We start from the raw sequence: 23318 nt of genomic DNA, 5'->3' as shown, positions 1-23318 counted from the left end.
AAAAACTGCCATTTCCTGTTTTGTTCCTCAGTTCAGGAATCGCCTTAATTTTCTGAAGTGATGGACCCCCCCCCCCCTTCTGTTGGTTTAGACAAACTTTAGCTCATACATCAAATGTATGTTGGGATAAAAGGAAAATAAACTGAGATCTTCCATATTTCTAATGACCATCTGTACTCAGATGACGGCTTTTATTTGTCATCTTTTCCCGTAGTTCCTGGATGTCTTCTTTGTCCCATTAAGGGCCGCCTTAAACAGTGCCATTTCCTTTGCCTCTTTTCTGATTCTGTTTGCAAGTCACAAGCATCTCCTTCCATGTGTAAAGAAACCTCCATTAGTCAAGTTTAATTAGAATTGCCTTGTTCTTAAACCTGAAATCATATTAAACCAGAATGATGTTCTTTTTGTAATCACTAGAAGGCAGCATGACTCCAGAAGTAACCCCAACATGTCAAATAAGCAGAATCTGCCTTATTACATGAGAGGTGCAACATATTAGCTGATTCCTAGTATTTCTATCTCTAACGATGCAGAAACAGTTTGGACTCCTTCAATTCAGTCAATTTATATAGCAAAATTCACAACACGTCACCTCCACGACTCCTTGGAATTTTTGTTAAGAGTTTTATTTAACCAATTGGCTTGTTGCACCAGGCAACATAAATGTACTTCCTCATTCCTAGGTGTGATTTTGTTCACTTCCGGTGCCGTTCTGAGCCGTCTGAAAACAATGGCGCAGTTTCACACTTGTTGTCTTCAGGACCTGCCTAAAATGTCTATAAAGGACATTCTTCGCTTGATTCGGGCTTTAACATCCCACCACATAAAAAATGTGCAAGAATTTTAGTGAATCGCACACCTGCGAAGAACCCAGCAACTCACCTGTGAGCGCAAAAAAAACAAAATGTACATAATTTTTTTGCATTATTTTGGTTGAAACGCTCACTTAACCTTGCATTCTACATCAAATGTTATTATAGCTAAATACAGAATATAAAACAAACTTATTGTTATAGTGTCGAATTTGGTCATCTGAGCTGGCAGAGCGCTCCAGACAGAAACGCATTGTGAGTTTCAGCCACTCTATTTGACTCCTAGCCAACTCAAGTTGTCTCTGCATGGACTTTCTTTTCGTAACTCGTTCGCCATTACCCCAGTTGCCTCTGAAACACAATCGTGGTCGGGGTTGCCCCACATCAGGGCACATCTAAAGGTCCTGCAGCAGGAGCAATACATCTTGATGCAGCTGAAGCTGAGCATCAGAGGCGCGTGACACACTTCATAAGCAGCAGCTGCTGAAGTTGGAAAATTGTAACTTTTGCTGCTCAGCACAACACATCAACCAATCAGAGAAGCTGATCTGGGAACTGGCAGGGAGACGGACACAATGCTGCTGATGCAGATTGCAATGATCCCTTCGCTAAAACTTTATTAATGGCTAAATTAACCTAAAATGTTGAAACCTGCCCGCAGAATGTGTTCGCTTTTAATATTCTGGTGACTGCAGTTTGTGCCAAGTACATGAAATGGCGAACTTCTTCTTCCAGCCGCCATGAACAGAAGCGGAAACCCCCCAAAAAGCGATCCGGCCTGAGGCAGCCGCTGCTGGGGATTCTCAATGACGGCGGCCCACCCATATACGGCGGTCTGAGTGTCTCCGACAACGAAATAATATTTGAAGGCAGGATCATAATCTTGATTAACTGACTGTAAAAATGATTTGACGTAGACTTTCTTGCATAAAAATATATTAAAACTATTTTTTACCGCCTTATCACAACAAATATAGCAAAGCCACTTTCTGCCATTGAACACAGGAGGAGCACAAGCATATGACACATTTGTACAACTTGACAGGATGCGCTTCATGAGCATCAAAAATGAAGCAGCAGAATCTTTGCTGCTGCTGAAATCGGTTTGGTGTAAATGTAGCATAAGATACATGAATTGTACTGTGAAGAACAAGTACATTTCGGTGCACAACAGTGTAGTGATGATCCTCCAACCCATTGATAGGCCAATCTCTTTTTGTATACACCGAACAAATTAATTTTCTCTCTGCTTGATAGCTTTCTCTGACAACATTCCAGGTTGACTGGCAGGACCGTGAACCAACAGGAAGTCCCATGCATCACATTCTGTGACCGGAAGTTAGTGGCCGCCATATTGTGCACTTAGCCAATTTGTTTTCCAAGAGTCTTCTGCTTACAGTGGACTTGTGTGACTGTTTTTCAGAACCAGCTGAGTCAGTTTATTTGGATGAGGAAAGGAAAAAAATATCTTTAATTTCTGAATTGACACCTTAGCCTAGCTGAGAGAAACCTGTTCTGAATGTATTTTTCTAGCCGTTATCAAAGAGCACAATCCACGTCACTGAGAAGATTGTATCGTCACTCTCGTGCTCTTATTCTTGTCTCTGAATCTTAATGAATGTGGAACTTTGCAAAAAACGCACCTAAAAGATTTCAACATGCTTCTTGTACTTTTTTGAAGTTTTTTTTCATGGTGATTTCTTTTTTCTGTATGTATAAACTTAATTTGCTTTTATCTAATCAATAAATCTTCACTCCCACCCTTCCCGCTGTTGTGTGATGAGACTTTGTTTTCCGGGGAATATTTCATTTCTGGCAAGGAAATCCATGCCTCTATTGTTGTAGTAGCTAGTTGGTGCGTGTCGTGGCGGCAACCCTCGTGGACAACAGCAGTGCGGGTAGCTGTCAAGCTGAAGCACTCCTATCGGGCTTTATTGGCCCGATAGGAGTCCGATAGTGGGTCACGGCAGTCAAAGTGGAAGGCGATGGATGGATATTTCGTTTCTGGCCAGGAAAACGAGACAAAACAGAGCTGCTTGAAATAATTTATTTACCACAATACATTAAACATGTCTCACCTTTATCAAAATAGCTAAAGCTAACATGAAATGCATGGGCAGCTAGCCAGATAAATAGACCTTATTTTCTTTATTTTGGTTCAAAAATGAGTCACTTGTGTAAAATTCATGAATTACATTCAGCAGAAGTTGCAATGCAGCTGTTAATACTCTTGGCGATGGCATTTGATGCTTGATTTAGAAAATAATTCATAAAAAGTTGATTTTTCAAGACACTTGAGGAAAAAAAAAAGTTTTAACCCTGAAACCCATATTTTCATAAAAAAAAAAAAAAATCTGCTTTACTCTGAGCCTTTAGGTCCGTGTTAGTTTGTCTGGAGGCATAAATCCTGCGTCTCCCAGAGTCCTGAGGGCCACCCTGCCACTGGGCCGGATGGTGAGCCAGGTGATGCTGCCGTTGTGTAAGCCCATACGCAGCCAGCCCTCAGGGGGGAACTGCAGCGCCCTGATTGGGAAGAGAGACGGCTGAATAAGAAGGGAAATGTACAGCTGCAGCTTTTAGATACGTTAATTCACAATATAGCATTTATCAGTGTTATTATTGTTTGAAGTAAACGTCTGAGGGCTGATCAACGGGTCTCATTCGACTGGGATATGGAAGAAAAACATATGAACCAGATTGATGCCAGAAAGCTGATTTCTCCTGACGTAAACTGATAGAAAACATGCAGGATTCTCTCATTAACATCTGTAAAAAATCTAATTTCGGATTTTTACAGTAGATGTGTTCTGAGTTGGTCACACCACACAAAAATGTTTTATTAATCACTCATCTGAATTTGAATGATTAAAAACTAAAGCATAGAAAATTAGGTTTTCTCTGCTCTAAATTCTGGAGGGGATGACTGATATAGCTGCTGAAACCACGGCCCCACCCTGTTCTATTTCACTGCAAAAGCTTTAACAGGAAAATGTGTTAAATATAATATTTACATTTTAATTCAGGAGGGATCTGTGACTCATGTCGAACGGAGAAACAAGAGGAGAGTCGCTCACTGAATTGCAGACACATGCTGCTGCGTCTGAGTCCCTGTGTTTTAGAGGAAAGTCTCCAGCAAGACAGGAAAAACATGCTTGTTTTTTTGTTTATTTTTAAGTCCCTGGAGGGGTCTGAAAAGACCCTAATACAGCGACAAAGTATATTTACAGCATTATCTTTTTTATACTGCTGGACCAGCAGGGGGCAGACCTCTGCAGGCAGCCACACTGTAGCAACAAATCCTGAAACAGGAATATTGGAACCCAAATTCAGTTCTGGTGCGAACTCAGTGCAATCATTAAAAAGACGCAAGAGTTTGAGAAAATTGGCAAATTGCCTTTATATGGTCTTAAAGTTCAGGTGAATATCTAAAGGACCAATCTTTAAACTATCCAACTTTGAGTATTAGTCTTCTTCCCTCAGCACAGGTTGGTAAAAGCTCTCCGTTTATTTTGATTCTAAAATAATCTGATTCAAATTAGATTTTTTCGTTTTTATAATGATTAAACCTTTGAAAGCATGAGACAAATGTATGAAATTGACAAAAAAAAAAGCAGCAAAACCAAACAGTGGTTTGAGTTGAGCCGCCGCCACCACAAACCTGCAGACAAAATAACGGATGACATTGGCATGACACACGATGATCTCATAGCTGTCCTCTTTCTGCTTGGGGTCAGCCCGGTGGATGTAGCGGCGGAAGGCTGCCTCAATGCGAGCTCCGTCTTCGTGGTACTGCTGGAGGACGGTAGAGAGGTTGAGAGCTACCTTTGACACATAAGGTGCAGACTGAAGCCCTCATTCGGGGCTAAATCGATACATGGTGCTGCTGTGCGCTGCCAGGAATGTATGAAGGGATTCATTTCAAAGAGGAACCAATTACAGCTGGGCTTTTATGGTAATAAGGTTTTAATATCCAGAAAGCTAAACAATGTTGACGACCGCTCAAATTTTTTGCCCTTTTCTGGCCGACTCTCCAGTCGCGCAACAATTTTTTTTCGATCAGACCGACTTTCAGAATGATTGCTCAGGGGGTAAAGAAGGGTGATCAGCATCTCACGACCACATCACTATCAGGAATCAAAGATGGTTGAAATTCAGTCTGGAAGTAAGTAAGGCAGTAAGGTGATCGTGGGAAAATCGCTCAGTGGGCACGCTAAGGGTGTGAAAAATAATCGTTGCTTTCAGTTATGTATCAATTGAAGACACTATCCAGATCACACACAGCCAGTCAGCCACTGGTAATGGCTGGATTTCTTTCTAACGATGTTCAGTGCAAATATTGCAATGGATCGCGATGCATTGCAATATTTCAAGTATCATGATGCAGCGTTATAGAATCGCAACGTGGCGTGTGAATCGTCATTCGAATGGAATCGTGACTTTATACCCACCCCTACAGCATGCCACGCAAGGGTTCTTCTTCCTCCGTAGTAGCTAAGTTTGCTCAGCCATTTCGCCTTTTCTTTTTAGGGCTTTCAGCACAAAATTGCAGAAATTACCAAGCTCACTCTAGTGAGCTTCATATTCCTCTTCTACTCGTTTGGCTTCCCGATAGACGAGTTCGAGTAGCGCCGTCTCACTGCAGAGATTAGTCCGATTTGGTTTTTAGACGTACAGTGTGTACAGCATCAGAACGTTCGGCCGCACACTGTGAGAATATGCATCGTGAGCTGTGAGCTTTTGAACCCTGTGGTTTGGTCGTACAGTGTGAGCTGTAGCTCCATGTAACGATTGAAAATATTTCGCCGTGTATGCCTCTGTATACATTTCTTTTTTTGAGGTTTTTACGGCAATAGTGGCTGTTTTTTGGACAGTGGGCTGAAAGGAAGGGGGGACGAGAGAGGGAGAGAGACGTATGGCAAAGGATTCGAACCTGCGTCGGCCACATCGAGGACTAAAGCCTCCGTACATGGCTTATGTGTGCTAACCACTGCGCTAACGAAGCCCACCCCCCTATGCATTTCACTGGTTTTATATAAATAAACAGTCCAGCGCTAACCAGCAGCTAACTGTGGTCCATTGATTTTTAAATTAGTTTTCATTTACATGCAGCAGAACCAAAAAAAAAAGAAAATAATGATAAAATACACACCAGTGACAAAGACTTTTTGAAGTCTAAACCAGGGTTTCTTAATCCTGGACCTCGGGGCCCGCTGTCCTTCATGTTTTAGGTATTTCCCTCCCTCCACACACCTGACCTGAATTAAAAAGTAATTAACGGGCTTTTGCAGCATTTGAGGGCCGTCAAAGAGGACATGCTTGAGTAGATACATCTAAAATATGAAGGACAGTGGGCCCTGAGGTCCTGGATTAAGAACCAACTTCAGATTATTAAACTATATTCTTAGCCTCAGGTTGTGGATGGAGCCCCAAGATACGGTGGTCCACCTAAACGAGCTTTAATCAGGGAAAATGAGACCGGTAAACACGGTGGTGGCAGCATTATGCTGGGGGAATGCTTTTACCCAGCAGATTGCGTAGCTTGTTCCCTCTAATACAGAAAAATCTGGTTCAGATAGTTTTTTTTTTTAGGCATGGAGGCGTTGAAACACCCAGACTCCTCATCATTAACCTTTTAGACGTTACCTCATTCCTGCAGCGGTGCACCAATGTATTGATCTACATGATAGCTGCTCACAAACAGGGAGCTCAACAAGGATGAACAGGCAAAAAAAAAGACTGATCAATGGCTGGAGTCAGAGCTGGTTCACTCACCACAGCGTCGGGCTTCCAGTGGGTGACTGGTGGAACCGGTTCTATAGGGGCCCCCTCTCTCAGCAGGTCACAGCTCACCAGCTCCACACCTACGTTGGAGAAACGCTTTGGGGTGAAAAAACCCAAACACAGTCGTGTGTATTTCAAGGTTTCATCCTCTTAACTACCTGGGATGTGTTTGCTGATGATATGTGCGGTCTCAGTAGCCCTGGTCATGCTAGAGTGGATCAGAACGTCGTATTTCAAACCCAACGCCGCTAGCCTCTGACCCGTTAACTCCGCCTGCTCCCGGCCTGACGAACGAACAGAGGAGACGCATGTGAAAACATCTGAGTGGAAAAGCGGTCTTCAATCAAAGCAGCAGGTTGGGTTCAGACCTAAAGGTGTGAGGATCCGCTCCGTGTCGCCGTTTCCGCTCAGGTTGTACTGGGAATGCCTGATGAGCAGGATGTGGCGCGTTGCTTTGGGCTTGCTGTTGTCCTGCTCTGAGCTGGGGTCTTCAGTCACGCTCTCCTTCTTCCTCCTTCCGTTGGACAGCACAGATGGGTCTCTCCTGGTAAAACCATGATTTTAAGATTAGTTAAAGCTCAACTTAAAGGGCAAAAGAAAAAAACAACATAGTTGACCTAAGAACGATTGAAATGCACTTCAAGGAAAATCTCCTGATGCGACCCGACAAATCCCTAGACTAGACTCGGCTTAAACTGCTGGCCTTTAAATTGACTTATGTGTCGTCGACAATCCGTCCACAGGATTAACAGCCACACTAACCTCATTCCTGAATCATTTCACCAGGGTTGAGGTTCTAGTGGTATGGTCCAAACTGACCCAGTGTTGTAACGTCTCTGATCCCGTATAGCAGGAAATCAGTATTTATCGACTGAAAAGGTCAGACTGACCAAATGCCTGATAGATATTTCAGACGTTTCTGCTGAGACAAGGAAAATCCCCCTACTTGGGATCAATAACGCCGTCTTATGAGTAACTCTGGGGTTGCTGCCTAATGGTTGGGGCATAGAGCTTGGAATCCTGAGGTTATGAGTTTGAAACCCACTCCCACAGACTGCCACTCTGAGTCTCTGAGCAAGACCCTTAGCCCCTGATTGCTCCCCGTGTCGCTGCACAATGGCCGCCCACTGCTCCCCAAGGGGATGGGTTAAATGCAGTTCTCCATTGTGAGATCAATAAAGTTAAATTTATTTTATTTATTTTCATTATGTTAAACAACAAACTATTGTAAAGCAGCTGAATGCTGGCTGGCAACCCCAACAAAGACCCTGACTGATAATCTAATATCAATCTATTATAATCACAGGGTTATTCTACTTAATTAAAAAAGAGATTAACAAACATGTAAAATTGGAATTTATACTCAAATGTTTGAATGTTTTATGCAAATTTGAATAAAGCCTATTAGCTCATGTTAAGTGATCCTAATCTGATATCTTTGTGTAAAAGCTTTGCTAGATTGAAACTGTGTCATCTTTACCCAGTATTACTATAAAAAGAGAAAGAAGTATATAAAGTTTACTGATTTATATATCAGTTTCAATTTCATTTTCAGTCCTCCGAGGGCTCTTTAGGGGCCAAATTCCCAAATCACCAGAGCAGCCATTAGACTTTAGCTGAAATCCAGTCACATTTCACACATTATACTGAAAGACAGTGGCGTAACCACACAACAACAGGCCCATGAGCAACATTATCTGGCTGGGCCCCATAAAGTTCCATACATCAGCCTAGAAGATACAATTATGCAATTCTAAGTAGTATTTGATCACACATCACACCCGGAAAAATAGTTCCAAAAAATAACTTCAGGGAGATGCTTATCTACGCTTATCTACGCTCTGGATTACCCATAATTCCAAGCTGTAGCATAAAAAATAAAATACCCAAATACATTGTTCTGTTAAGATCTTTATTGCGGTTTGAAACATATTATAAGAGTGTATTTTTTACCAACCGTCTAATGAACTATACTATACTATTTAATTACTATTAACATAATAATTAAAAGTACCACTGTATATTGCCGGCTCACCGTCATGTAGAAATCTGCCATGCGTTGGGGTATAAATACAGTCCGCTGCAGTCAGTCATTACGGTATCAGGTGGGTTTAAAAGGATTTTTTTCACACCTTTACGTCTACAAAGAGACGTCCTGGTCTAAAATTGTGTACGGGGCCAACCAGGTGTCGGTGATAAGCAACTTCTGGCTATGGCAAGCCGTTTTAACATAAATTCGGTTGTACCACCTTTACGTTCAAGATATCTCAAATTGTTTTATGACTAGACTTTTTAGCGATTTAAGATATCTCTAATTATATTTTGACTAGTCGAAATGACGGCAGATTTACCATTAACTTGTATGGAGACGTCAATTTAAGATATCTACAATGAATTACAGACTAACTGAAATACACATTTCAGATATCTACGATTCAGTTACGACTAGTGATAAAGTAATTTCAAGATATCTTGATTTTAGTTTTGACTAGTTATTTTTCTAATTAAAGATATCTCAAATGCCACCATAATTCATGATATCTTAAATGTATTTTAGGAAAGGAGATATGCAGTTTTGACTAGTGAAAACTCAATTATAGATATCTTAAAAGCAAATAATGACTAGACAAAACAAATTTAAAGATATCTTGAACTATTCAGCTTTTCCATTAAAGATATCTTAAATTGACATTCTGACTAGTCAAAATGCTTTTTAATGGGCTTCCAGGAGGATCATTCCTAAAAAAATTGCTTACTGTCAGTTTAATCCAAAGGAGGAAAAGTTAAATCAGCGTGTGATGCTTTCAGTGACAAATCCGGTGTCGTAATTTGAGCTATCTTGAAAGGAATTTTAACTAGGCAAAATGTAATTTAAGATATCTTGAATTATTATTCTTCCTAATCAGAATGTAAATACAGATATCTTAAATTACGATTCTTGAAAGTCAAAATGTGGTTTTGTCTAGTCAAAATGTATTTTAAGACATCTGGAACGTAATTATGGATGTCAGACGAAACCGAAACCTAATTTATGTTAAAAAGGCTTGCCATATAGCTGCTTATGGATATGTACGCCATTGCTGAAAAATGTTCGATAATGTGTAAATGAACCTACTTGTCCCAGTTGGAGTCCCAGCCTGGTCCGGTCGGGGTTGGCGTGTGGCTGCCAGGGCTCCAGCCTGGCTGCGCTGCGTAAAGGACGGCCAAACCGGACCACCGGCTCGCTCCGCTCCCACGGTTCTCCCCGAAGTAGCCGCGGGAATCAGCGGCAGCAGCCGCGAACACGAGCGCAGCAGATCCCCCGGCGAAGCCGCAAATAAGTTTCAAAGTTCTCCTGTACGACATCCTGCGGAGCCGATCAGGCCGAAAGAGATGCGCTAATTAGCTGAGCTCTAAATAGGACACGACGCTATTTATGCTCCGCGTTTCTACAGCTAAGAGGCGTTTAGCTGTTCGCATAAACTCCAGCGGTGTCAATAAAAGCATTCGCTGTCTCACTGATATAAAACACAAGGTTATCTGATTTGAAAAAGTATTTGAATGTGAAGAGAAGCTAATAAAGAGAGGCGCCTACAAACAGTACGGTGGCCGGTGTGGGTCAATTCAGGTTTGTTTCCGCTATTTTTCTGGAGCCTTTGCGCTTTTCCACTAGAGGGCGCTCTAATGCAAATATCAGATGTTAGAGCAACTTGACAGAGAATAATGAAAGCAGCAATTAAAGTTTTATTCTACTGTTTCCTCTAAATAAAAAATATTATTATCCCATCACAATCACTTGATACGACACATGAAAATAAGGTTTGCTGACAAACCGGGTAGAGGTGAGGAAACGGAGGAGGAGTTATTTCCTCAGGAGGTGTGTTTCTAACTATGAAACAAGGTCAAAGGTCAAAGGCAACCTGTAAGATCTGAAATTATTATTGTCTGAAACGTACATGTTCAATAACTGTCAATGATTTATTTTTATCTCTTATCACCTCAGTTCAGAACCTTTAATCTTCACATTTCTGCATGGCCGGGAAACATGGGTTAAATTTCAGGGAGTTTGTGTTGTTTTGTGGATTTTTATTGCACTTTTGTTTTGTATGGTGAGGGATCAGCAAATGCATTTTTCTAGCTGTAGAATATGCTCAAAATTTAGGTTACTAATAGAAATGTGCAAAACCAATGGATTCTGTTTGGGCTGTAAATTGAACCAAGGCGACAGTTGAGACTTTCAGATTAAATCACTAAATAATAAACACTCTCTCTCAGGAGTAACTTTGTGAAGGACTGGTGTGGACATGTCCCCACCAATAATTTCCACTTTTTTCCCCTCTTTCTGCCTATTTACTTTAGCCAAAGGTAACAGGGGTTGGGTTCAGCTACTAGTAAAACTTAGGAAATGGGTTGTTTAAAAATTAAGTTAACACATGTCATCTGAAGGCACTTTACAGTTCACCAGATCATACAGTCAAATTGATTCAAAGTTTTCTGTCTAAGGAAAACCAGCTGATTGTGTCGACTCATTGACTCGAAGGCAATCCCTCACACTAAGCATGCTTGTAGCGACAGTGGAGAGGAAAAACTCCCTTATAACAGGAAGAAACCTCCAGCAGAACCAGGCTCAGTGTGATCGGCAGACGAGCTCCGAGCCAACTCCCATGTCAGAGGATGAAGAGAGCACATCCAGAGTTTGTTTGACATACAGACCTCTTTCAGCTAAAAAATGGCAATAAATTTAAGTTTATACCAGTTAGTATTATAATGCAGGAAAATTGAGAAAACATAATTTGTTCTTCTTTACTAGTTAAAAAAGCTTGACTTCTCAGAGGACCAGCACTCCCAGTTACAGGTTAAAAAAATCTGACTCCAGAGCTTCTACGTATTTTGAAATTTTTATTTTCTGGCATCCTTATGTTAGTAAAAAGGTTCGTAAATCTTTTAAAACAGCACAGGGAGAAGTAGGGAGAGCTGAGATTTAAAGGGGAAAACAATTTACTGGGATATGCAACATAAAATAAAATATATCTCCAACTTTACAAGAAAAAAATATGCTATGCTATGTTTAAAATGAAGCAAATCCATATTTTCCTGGATGGATGGAATTGAAATTGTACTTCTATGGTTGCATGATATATAGATTTTTGCATTGGAATTGGCTGCTATTCATTATTTTTTTTATACATTAATGTTTTTGGGCCCTATACGTATATGTAATGCACTAAAAGACATCTCTCTAACTATCTAGAAATATAAATATTAGTGTAATATAGTTATCTTGTGTTCTCAACAATAGGAAAGCATTCAATAGAGATATGTTTGAGCTCATTTTTGGAAAATACAAATTTTTATTTTTTTATTTTTACCAAAGCATATCTTGTGTGTAATTATCCCTGAACAAAGGAACAAGGAAGGTTAACAGTATGTAAAAAAAAAAAAAAAAAGAATGTCTTAACTTAAAATTATGTAAATTAATGGCATACATAAAGAATCTTAACTCGGTTGTGTTGAACAATGAGCTTTACTAGTTTATGATATAAAAAACGAACACAAATCAATACATTTATCCTATAAATGCCTGTTTTGTAAGTGAAATTCAAATATGTTCTGAAGAAAAAGAATAAATAAAACAAAAAATGCAATTATTTCTTATTGTTTTTATTTTTTTTATATGTTATTTTTTATTTCATTTATTTATTACGATTTATTTTCATTTTGCATCACCACAGCAAAAACTATGCAATGTTCAGTGTAAATCAATGAAATCAAACACATCCCAGTTATTCTGATTCCTGCCCAGCTGATCGCTCCACCTGGGGTACCGGTCGTCTCGCCGGATTACAAATGGAGCGTACCCACTATAAATAAGATATTTAACAGACGGAAGCGCAAACGCTGATTGGCCTTTAAAAGTTTATGCAAACTGAAAAATAACTAAGAAATAACGAATGTCCTAAAATCTTTGTGGAGTTTGGTGTGAATGAACATATTATAAACCCTCCAGTAGATTAAATAGCAATACTAATTGCCGGTGGGAGGCAAATTATCAGTGAAAATCACGGTTCTTCTCTCTCATCATTTTCTGATGCTTTTAGAGCGAAGCTCCACCTTTCCGAGCGGTTCTGTGACCTCACAGTTGGCAGGATTGGAAGGGTGGGATTTCTCCGTGGATTCCTGCCTATGAACGTCGTGGACCGATGCGGCTTCACCCACAGCAGAGAAGGAGCGCGTTTTCCCCACTCAGAGCCAAGGAAAACGGCCCGCATAGCCACCCACTCCACGCAGGACGCTCCTTTTCTACATCCGCGCCTCCGACCGGAATAAATAACAGAGGAATGTGGAGAATACAGAATGCCCCACAGCGCTGGAAAGAGATTTAAAGCCACCAAATACATCCCGGTGTCCACCGCTGCCACGCTCCTGGTGGGAGCCACCACTTTATTTTTCGTTTTCACGTAAGTTTGAAACGCTTCATGTACTCGACCTGTGCGTGTCTGGATTGTGCGCCCATTCACGAGTGGGGCCGCGGTGGCTGCAGGTTTGGTCCACTGCTGTGGGAGGAGTGGGAGAATATCCCCCGGTGGACAGCAGGTCTGCAGCTATGGTGCATTATTTATCAAAGAGGGAAACTTTCTGCTCATCTGGTATAATTAAGGTCGCTGCAGTGTCCTTGATGGATGTTTGATGAGATGAGATGTTTTTCTAAGGATCAAAGTTAGGAGAATGATATGTGCCTGTAGAGGCGTTCCATTCATTAAAGCTGACCTGGGCGACCTGGGCCCCCTCTCTCTGCTCCCTACAGCCAGGCTCAGACTGGGAACGGTTTTCTGCATTTTTCCATCTACACCGGCCCACTAAAGCCAGGCATACACTGTGCATGCAGGTAAAGCTCACTCTGTAGTCACTGTATGATGAAACCGCAGGGTTTCGACAGTGTGAGTTCACAGCTCACGATGTATGTGCAGCACGACGCTCTCATGCGATCTATCTGCTCACACTGTACGACTAAAAAACCACGTCGGAATCAGCTCCGCAGTGAGATGGAGCTGCTCTGACTCGTCTATCCAGAAGCCAAACAAATACAAGAGGAATATGAAGCTCACTAGAGTGAAACCCACTGCCTTGGCAATTTGTGCAATTTTGTATGGAAAGCCCAAAAAAGAAAATGTGACGAAGTCATGGCTGAGCAAACGTGGCTACTATGGTCTTTCAATTTAACAGAAAGAACTCAATTTCACTCGTACCCCCGCCATGCTTCTGTGTTTACATCTGAGAGGAAGAAGAAGAATCCTTGTTTGCGCACTAAGCAATTTGCCCACGATGGTCGGGAGAAAATCAGACATGTCGTCTAGAATGAATCCATGAAAGCTCAGCGGTGTGTAAACATTCAATGTGAGGCTAGGTCAATGTGCTCGTCAACAATGCATGTAAAACAGGAAACGTTAGCCGTTAACCATCATGCACCACAACATGTTTTTGAAAAATATTCAAACATAAATTAGCCAAATATAAGAGGAACATCATTGTTTGGTTTAAAGAGAGCGTTTTAGTTTGTTGCAAGGATTTTACAGTTTGAAGAAATAGAAAGTTACACCATATGCCAACCGTCACAGGGATGTCCATTACAAGGAAGGGCTATATATCCTGCATGCATTATCTAGGTAGTTATCATTGTATTACTTCTTGAGCTCCTTGAGTTGTTTACTGTCACAGGTAGATGGAGAATAATTGTTGGGGCCGGTATGGTTTAAGGAGGGCCGGCCCTCGCACGCTGAAATTAGGACCGGCCCACCGGGCATTTGCCAGGTATCACAGATTACCAGTCCATGCCTGCCTACAGCTTAGTTTATTATCTCTGGATTCAGAAGTAGGATGTCCATCCACAGCTAGACCAATCAATGGAGTACAGACTCAACATGAGCGTTTGAATGCTGCTCATGTGAAAAGTAGGAGAAAGTTGGTGCTGTAGTAGAGTCCTGCACAGGTTCAGGTACCTGTATAAAATGTACATCTACAGGTAGAAAAAACCCATATTATTTCACGGGTGCGGGTAAAAATAAACATAAGTAGAGTTACAGCATGAATGAAACTTATTTATATTCCTCATTATATTTCTCATATTGAAGAATATCCAGATAACAGTATTTATTTACATGTGCTCACTGAATGTGAGCATGAGGCAATGTTCTTTGTTATTATATATGCCTGATCATGTGATCATGGGTCGGGTCGCACTTTATTATTTACGGCCGGGTTTACAATGGGGATAATTGCTGGTAACAGGTCCGGTCTTGGTTCTGAACTCTATGGATGCGGGCGGATACAGTTCTGAAAATCAGACCCCTGCAGGGCTCTGGGCCGTAGGACCTCTTATTGTTTGTGCATCATTAAACCAGAGGTGTTGTAGTTCTCTGCAGCCGCAGTAATAATTTACTCAGCAGCAACTTAAATTCAAATCTACTTTGATTGACAACTACATAATAGTTCAAATTTTCTCAACTCTGCAGGATGCATTTTTTCATACAGTGCATGCATTGTGCACCAAATGGCAGATATGTTGTAAAAAAAACTCAGGCCTCTTCCACTTATGATGGAAGGCAGCTCTGGGCGGCCATTGATTATTCGAAGCATCTTTTACATTGTAAATAAGGGTTCTTCTGGTTTAAAAAAAAAGAAAAATAAGTTTATCCTAACAGGTCATTTAAAGACCCCACTTAGAGCTTTGCTGCAAACTCTTCCACATGAGCAACCAGGAGGTCAGTGATGTGAAGGCTGCACCAAGCTGACAGCAGAGAGTCTGAATTGCAGTGAAATCCAAAACCTGGTCTATTTTATATGCGCTGTGTACCCCAGGGGGGGGGGGCGGAAAATTGTTCTCCAATGAAGGTCTACCTTAGATCTATATGCAAGAGAAATAAAGCTGCTGTTTCTGTTTCTGGGTAGCTGCTGTACAGCATGTTCAGGTAATGCAGGAGCAATTCTCTGCTGCTCCCAGGGTGCTTCTCTGTTACAACTCAGTTTAATGGATGAGACTGAAGGAAATGTGTTGTACTTGTGTTTGACTTCTAGGTAGGATTGTCTCTTTAAAAATCCCTGCACTCCTTGGTGTGCTGCTTGTGGCTTTGCATACACAAATGGCTTGTTTTACAGGTCTCCAGTAAGAAGGAGTGCTTTTTGGTTTAATCAGCCATAGAGTCACACTGGTAAGGAATATTTGCAAGCATTTGCCTTTCACAAACTCATTATTATTTGGTTTGGTTCCTTTATTTTAAAGATGCACCCTAGACCAGATGGTTGAAGGTTTAGGATTAAAACTTCACTAATTTGCTCCCTTATTTCTGTGTAAAAGGCCCTGTGCTTCTGGTAACAGGCAGTCAGGAGGTTCTATTAAGCCTCACAAGGTCTATTATTGCTCAGTTCTAGCAGCATCAGAAAGTGCTGCAAGGTTGAGAGTAGAAGCATGTCTTTATCTAAAATCTCTGGACCAAAATAACGCACATCGAGTGCAAAAGTTGGAGCGCTGCATGTCACATGGCAAACAGAGGGGCAGTAGAGATCATTTCTATTTTTATTATTCACCGTAGGGTTGGTGAGTTTAGTTGGCAGTGATGCTTTTGTAATTTAGGTCAATTTAATAGGCATCCCGCAGCATAAGGCTGCCATCACCATGCTTTACCCATAGGGCAGTGTTTTGAGTTGACACAAAAATGTCTTTGTTTTGAATTCTATTTTTCTGCATAAAAGAACAAAGAAAAGCGTCAACTTCTTGGATGTTTTATACATTTAGAAATTAGACTTTTAAAAACCTTAACACAATTATTTTTCAGTTGTATTTATTTTTTATGTATTTTTCTCAGATTAAGTTATATGAACTACATTCTTTTCAAATTGCGGTTTACAGGTCACATGTTTCTTCAAACCAATGTTCTTGATCAATGAAAATGTTGCTAATGTCCCTGCAGAATATTTAAATGGCTTCTTGGCTCCTCACCCGAGAGGAAAAACCCGCCCCCCAGAAGTGAAAAAGTGTAAAAATGTAATTTGAGATGAATTTGTAAAGCTCAGTCTGAAAAACATAAAATTGTATGAAAAATTTAAATGTAAAACTTTCAACAACAAAAAAAATCTGAAAAAAATTGTATCTGAGAAAACAGCAAATTTATAAATACTTTTTTTTAATATAAAAAATTCCATTTACGAAAAGGATCCTTTGTTTCCAACAATAATGGAACAAAAATCACTCCATATATAATGCTTTGTTTTGCTTTCTCTTTTTTTTAATCTTCCACAAAATAAAAAAAAATCCCTACAGGTTAATATGAATACTTTTAGGAGGCTCTGCAAGTAGATGGAAGCCCAGATTTACCGGCTGGATAATAGGTGTCAAATGGTAAACAGAGGATGAGAGCATATTAGCACAGCCTGCTCACAACAAACACTACAAGCTTTATCAGCACCTGTACAGAGATCCAGTGTGTGTTTAAATTCACTCCATATCATCATTCCTGCAGTGAATGAGTCTTTTTTTCTCTAAACCTCTTAGCGATTCTTCACCAAGGCTTAATCGCTGCCTTTGGACCATATGTCACATGGATAAATTATCCAGGAAACCAAACTGCCAGCTCGGCCGGTGCTGTCAAGCCTCACGGTACACGTTATACGGTTCACAAGGGGTGTGTGGAAACAATCAGTAGATCATCTGGACAGGCCTGGTGTTCAGTGCGTTTTTGTTTTTTATTTTTTTTGCTGTGCAGAGGTGAGCAATGGAGGCTGCAGCAGAGCCGAGCTGCACATGAGAACAGGCCTGACAGGAATCTAATCTTCAGCTTCCACAGCTGTTTCCTTCTTTTCACTGCGGAGGCAGCAAATCAGACATCATTCAGATCCATCTCAGCCTGTTGTTTGGCGTTTGTCTCCCAATCTGGGGTTCTTGTAGAGTTTTGAAAGGTATTTCCGGCGCATTTTCTTTGTAAAAGGAGAAAAGATTTGTTTGGAATAAAGTTTTTTTTTTCTTTCTTTACTCAAAGTGTTTCTTCTGACTACAGGGTAGATGTTTCTGGAGTGTATCAATAATTGGAAAATGTAATGTTGGTCATGTTTGTTCATTGATCCTAATCCTCCTCTGCCGTCTTCTTGCCATGGGGCTACAAGCCTGTAATTATAGCCGCTCTGCAGTCCGTCCCCTGAGACATTGTTTCTTTAAGACGCGTTGACTTTGTCTGCAGTTAAATGAATTGCTGCTCTCAGTGATCATGTTTTGAGTCCAGCTGGACAACCCGAGACTGCTTTGAATACTGCTCACATGATCGGAAACTACTTTGGGTTTATTTTGTTTAGATAAACATGCAACTAAAGATGCTGCCTGCTCCTTAGGCGGATTAAAGGTGTCCCATGATGAGGGAATCAATGTTTTATGCAATTTGATTTATGCTGTGGGCCAAAGCTGATGTGATGCTCAGACCCAGCAATGATAGAAATGGGTCAGATTTCTTTTCCAAAGACCTTCAGAGATCTGGTCCCAGACTTCACCTGCAAGATACTTTATGATCTTCTACCGTCTTCCTTCTTCTGAAATCTTCCTCCTCTTCTTTATCCTTACAAGACAGCTCAGGCTACTTCTTGCAGCTTTCAGGGATTTTCAAAGGGAGAGCGTTGGCGCTGCCGCACCTTGGCGTTAGGCGAGCACGTCACAAAGATTAGCATGTGGGGGAAAAAAAAAAACGGTAGATAACTAGAAGCTGAAAGAAGGTCGTCCACTAAACCTTTAATGATTTAAGCTGATGAATCAGACAGAAAAATAAAAACAAAACAGGTTGGTGTATTTTAAGACCAAGAGAGGAGAGAAATCCCCTCAAAGCATCCAATAATGAAAGTAATAGATCAGTTTTCAGCTTCATCCTATCCCTACAGGTCATGTTTGTGAAGTTTTCCCCAAAGGATCATTAAGTCATCAAGTACTTAAAGTCTCAGCCTCTTAACTGAGAAAGATTTATCCTCTGCTCATCCTTTACCCATGATAAAATTCAGATAATCATCACAAGGCCAAAAGATGTTAGGCAGATGGGAAACCGGAGCCCAAATATCCCTTTGGGATCATTCATAACATCCATGCAGTGCAGTTTGCAGATTTGTTCAGATACCTGATGTAGTTTATTAATACCAGCGGCAGCAGGTTGTAGCTTTGACAGATTAGATAAGGTTGTAATATCCTCTGCAGGTCCTCGTTCGTCAGCAGCAGGGAGTGAGTGGCTGCAGGTTGGCAGCAGAGCTGTGTCACTGGGGGCCGGGCCGTGATAACTGAAGACATAGGTCTTAATTCACCAAGGCAGTGAGTGTAACCAACCTTAAAGGTTTAATATTACACTCCTGATGGCTTTTAATAGTAGATCCTCAGTCTGTGCAGTGGGTTATTGTCCATTTTCATTCTAATTGTGGCCTGTGGTTTACCACAAGGCACATTTCTATCCTGCAATTTTAGTCAAGTTGACGGATGTTCCTCCTTCTGCAGCTTTACTTTCTGCTGCGGCTGCGTTGTTCCAGCGCTGGTCAAAAGTTTACATACACCCGAAATCTTTTCTTTAGTGATCATGAAAAACGATGCATTTAATAATGGTTCTGAAATCGGATCCTCAGGGCTGGCTGTCCTTCATGATACAGAGATAAAGGACAGTAAAGTCATTAAAAGTGTTTAGAATAGAATATTCCCTTTATTGTCCCACAATGGGGAAATTGTGGCGTTTATATCACCAAAGGTTAAATTAGACGTGGTCACACTTATAAAAGTGTACAGATAGGAAAATGAAACAAATAGTTTTGCACTGTACAGTGTTTTTACAATATAAATGCTCAATAACAGCTGTGGACATTTTTACAGTAATGGATATGTGAAAAATAGCATCGACATCAGAGATGTTAAAAAAAAAAATGAAATCATTAAGTTTGGGTTTCAATTAAAACTGATTTTAATTGAAAGCTGATTAACAGGCCTTTGGTCTACTGCAATTATTATACCCAGCTGTGCTGAAGCAGAGAAACCTCTAAAACCTGCAGGACAGGGGGCCTTGAGGACCGAGTTTGGGGATGCCTGCTTTACATAAAAACTCCCTTCCTGTTGGAGGAAGGCGAGGATTCGTGACCCTGGTGATTAGCAAACCTAAGATCAAGTTCGGGTCTTTAAAGATGATTTTCAAAACCTGTTTCATAAAAATAGGATTGAATTTTGATTAATATTACTGAAAAGGGTTATTTTCTATCACCCAAATGGTTTGATTTTATTTTCAGTTTCTTTCTAAGGGCTTTAGGATGGCATGTGTTGTAAATTGGCTCTTTATAATTGAACAGAATGGAAATAAATTAAGTTGGATTCAGCATCTAAATTAATTACCCAGAAGTCCTTTCCTCCATGATCTGCTATAGGTCACCCGGGTCTGGCAGGCTAAGGCAGGAGTCCCCAAACAGATATACCAATACAGCAGAATTTTGACCCCTTAAAAACACATATGCAGTAAATATACTAATTTTAACCAAATCTGTTTTAACGATAATTGATTCATCATTATAAACACATTTAATTGCATAATGGAGCATTTGATTATTTAATTGTGATGGTATGTTTCATGATTCATCATGTTACATCTAGTTCTGCTGTACTTTTATTTATTTCATGGTAAATTCACATTTATGTATGCAATGTATATTTTATACAATCATGCTGTGCGTGTATCTTAGGGATCACATCAGGATTGTAAAAACATTTCCTGACCCCCTTCTAGGTGTCTCGCGACCCCCTGGGGGGGGTCCCGACCCCTACCATGGGAACCCCTGGGTTAAGGCATGTCCAGTTGTTGTGTTGCCTCAACATAAAGTTAGAATCTGTCCTGGTTGATGGTTCCAATGCCGTCCCACAGCATTCTTTTAAATATTTGGTGTGTGTGGGTGGGGATGTGTGTGTTGACCAGGAAAAAATCAAACCTTTGAGCCCCACCACGCTTATGTGTGTGTCTGAGGAGAACATCCAGGCAGTGAAAATCGTGTGACTGTCAGTATTAATGATGAAAACAGACCCAGAGTAGAAAAGGGCAGCTCATTTAATCTCATTCCTCCTCAGTCTACCTGTCAACGCTTCACAACGAGCTTAAGATAACGCTGATTGATCCTGCGCAGGCCCTCTGTCGGCTCCCTGCGCTAAACACACGTGTTGCGTAATTCTTTGGACGCTATAAGGCTGTTTGCTTGTAATCCTGATTTGTTCCAAAGAAAATTGGTTTTAATCATCAGCAAGCATGGCTCATGATGTGTAACATTTTCCTCAAGTGAGCTTCACAGGAATTTTTCAAACGTTAACAGGGTGAGATCTTTTTTTTGGTGATTGTCGTGATGCAGGGAAAGGGAAATAAATCAAAAGCATCTTAATCTAAAGCTGCGGATGATTAAGAATCTAATTTATGTGCTTAGCTGGATTTTTCCAGTTTATTCAAGGGAGATCCAAACTTTTCAAACGACTTTGTCTTTCTACCAAGCTGTAAATTGTGTTTTTTGGAGAAATTCAACCGACTGTGAAAGCATGGCGGACATGTGCTGGCTTTGTACAGGTGATCAAAGAGCGTTTACAGTGATCCTCTTTGTCACCGCAGGTTCTGGCTGTCCCTTTGCTTAAAGTCCATTTTTTTTTGTTCCCCAAAGTGGTTAATATATCCGTGTCTCCAGTGCTTGCCAAAAAAAGAAATAGTGCCTTGTGATGCCATAGTTGAGCTAAATAGATCCATGTGGGTCGAGTGCACAGCAGTGTGTGGGCGAAAAGTGCGGGAAAGTGCAGCAAAGTGCTCTCAGAGTTTTGCTGCGCTCCGCCACCCTCCCTCTGGCCAGGCGAGCCCTGGCTGTCTATGAAGTCTCCTCCTGGGGAACATGTGGGATTAATTTAGACCTCCAGCTTCTCCCTCCTTGGGTGTCTCCACCCTGTTTCACATGCTGTTCTGCCAGAGGGAAACTGCGACTGGCAATGTGCAGAAACCGAGCTATGAGTCTGAACACACTCAGCCAGAGTGGCTTTCCAAGGAATCAAGCAGGCTGAAGGGATGCAGGCTTTGCTTGTTTACAAAGGGGATAGTTGTGTCCATCTGTGAAACGTAGGATTTTCCTTGTTTCTGTTCCATTTTGACAAAAGTTTGGAGAGATGCCAGCCTAAACAGAGATGGTCCATCTGTGGAGTGGTGTTCAGTGCATGCATCTGTTTTAAAGACACATTTTTAAAGGTATATATTTGATTTCAGCTGACCGAATTCATGTCAAATTCATTTTAAAAGTCAAATAGGTGGCTCTAGATCTATACTGTATTAAAATGTTTGGTAAAAACATATAATTTTATCAATACACTACATTTTGCTGTATTTACTGCTGTGAAAATGTATAATTGATTGGTCTTTTATGTTAGAAATCTGTCATTAAATATCTGACGTGTGTCAGTTATGGACATTGGTTTAGTTTGTCTGTGTGGTTGTTCCCTTTTCTGTTGGTGCAAACTGCTCTTAAATGAGGCTGCTCAACTGTTTCTATGCTTACAGAAAAAAAAAAAAAAGATAATACAGGAGATGTATTGCATCTTATTGTTAGAAGAACCACATCTCCTTTCAGGCTAGGTAGAGATGTATTTTCCAGCTGCAGCTGGGAGGGATTGCTGCACGAGGACTCCAACAACTGTCAGTGCTTTGGTTTGGGGAGGGAGCCACAAAAGCACCTGCAGCACTTTAAGGAGACTAGGAGGACTAAGAAAGATGCATGCCATGTTAATTCTTCATAAGCTTCCAGTAAAACCAGAGAATAAAGAAAGGAAGCAAAAACTCTGACCAGTCTCCAGTTATTGTGTATTTAAATGAGTGGCCATAAGGGTCTTAAATAAACATGATATCGCAGGATGAGTGGTTCAAAGCATTTTTTTCTAGTTTTCTACAAGAAATTTGATATTACCAACTCCTTTCTTGGAGAAATTCGCCTTACAGCTATTGTTGTCCCCTTTTGCATTTAGTCTTTTTCAATTGCTGAATTCAGACAATATATTTTCCAGTTTGTGTTGCAGACCTAAATCCATGGCTCTGTCTTATAACTCTTTTTAAAGGTTATTTTTACACTCTGACACACACACACACACCACCACACACGCAATCATGACAGCTGTTAAGTTAAAACAAAACGGTGCCTTGCATTCTCCTCCTTTGCTTTGGATCTATTTTAAGACATTAAAAACTCTATTTTGGATGAGTTATTTTCCAAGGTGAATCTGTCGAAAATAGAAGTGAAATGAGAAATTTCTATATATAAGAGCAAATAATAATAATAAAAAAAATTGGCATGCAAATATATATTAGATACCAGAAAAGCATTCGATAATCATGCCATTTTTAATATCATCGGGATTAAAAATACCCCAATGGGGAGGTTAAAATAAATGTATTTTGAAGTTTTCTGTTATTTTTCCCATTTGCTGTTTGCTTCAAGATGGGAAAAAACGTATCTTTAAATTTGTTCTTGAGATAAAATGATGCAAACTCTTAACCAATCCATTTAAGCTCCAAGTGGGAAATCCCTGGAGGACTGAAATCTTTTGTGGCTCATTCTATACGCTGTATCTCTAAACCACTGTACACCTACTAGCAGCACAGAACAGCCAGTTGTTATAACCTTGCATGCCATAACTTGTTAATGACTTGATTCCAGCTGATGTAAAACATAGAATGTAAGATTTATATA

The 23318-nt window shown here is 40.6% G+C and overlaps 2 protein-coding genes across 6 annotated transcripts in view; one reads left to right on the top strand and one right to left on the bottom strand.

Annotated features, from left to right (window-relative positions):
• Positions 1-2845: 2845 nt before the first annotated feature.
• Positions 2846-10204, bottom strand: pgam5 (PGAM family member 5, serine/threonine protein phosphatase, mitochondrial). 2 transcript variants are annotated; one of them, XM_038273633.1, is made up of 6 exons: positions 9709-10204; positions 6962-7137; positions 6752-6877; positions 6585-6673; positions 4471-4604; positions 2846-3335 (listed from the first exon to the last, which is right to left on the bottom strand). In XM_038273633.1, the coding sequence occupies exons 1-6, from the start codon at positions 9936-9938 to the stop codon at positions 3185-3187; spliced, it is 906 nt and encodes a 301-aa protein (XP_038129561.1). In that variant the 5' UTR covers positions 9939-10204; the 3' UTR covers positions 2846-3184. The 2 variants fall into 2 exon arrangements, with proteins under 2 accessions (XP_038129561.1, XP_038129562.1); XM_038273634.1 differs by having other exon boundaries at positions 4471-4601; positions 9709-10203.
• Positions 10205-12713: 2509 nt separating this feature from the next.
• The window catches only part of zdhhc8b (zinc finger DHHC-type palmitoyltransferase 8b), an 89980-nt gene continuing 79375 nt past the window's right edge, over positions 12714-23318 (top strand). For 2 of the 4 annotated variants that reach the window (XM_038273602.1, XM_038273599.1), the window contains exon 1: positions 12715-13030. In XM_038273602.1, the coding sequence (XP_038129530.1) occupies positions 12927-13030 (104 nt within the window). In that variant the 5' untranslated portion in view covers positions 12715-12926. Of the gene's footprint in view, positions 13031-23318 lie in introns of all 4 variants that reach the window. The other 2 variants (XM_038273601.1, XM_038273600.1) reach the window with 2 other exon arrangements.

The sequence above is a fragment of the Cyprinodon tularosa genome, unplaced genomic scaffold (assembly GCF_016077235.1).
Source record: "Cyprinodon tularosa strain WSP-4 unplaced genomic scaffold, ASM1607723v1 ctg88, whole genome shotgun sequence".
NCBI lineage: Eukaryota > Metazoa > Chordata > Actinopteri > Cyprinodontiformes > Cyprinodontidae > Cyprinodon > Cyprinodon tularosa.
Note: the sequence above shows the minus strand (reverse complement) of the source record. Positions and strands in the feature narration are given on the sequence as shown.

Excerpts from the sequence above, each read along its gene's own strand:
- pgam5 (XM_038273633.1), bottom strand. The coding sequence starts at position 9,938 with ATGTCGTACAGGAGAACTTTGAAACTTATTTGCGGCTTCGCCGGGGGA. Across the intron at positions 7,138-9,708 it reads TGGGACTCCAACTGGGACAA|GAGAGACCCATCTGTGCTGT; the intron begins GTAGGTTCATTT and ends TGGTTTTACCAG. Across the intron at positions 6,878-6,961 it reads GCGGATCCTCACACCTTTAG|GCCGGGAGCAGGCGGAGTTA; the intron begins GTCTGAACCCAA and ends TTCGTTCGTCAG.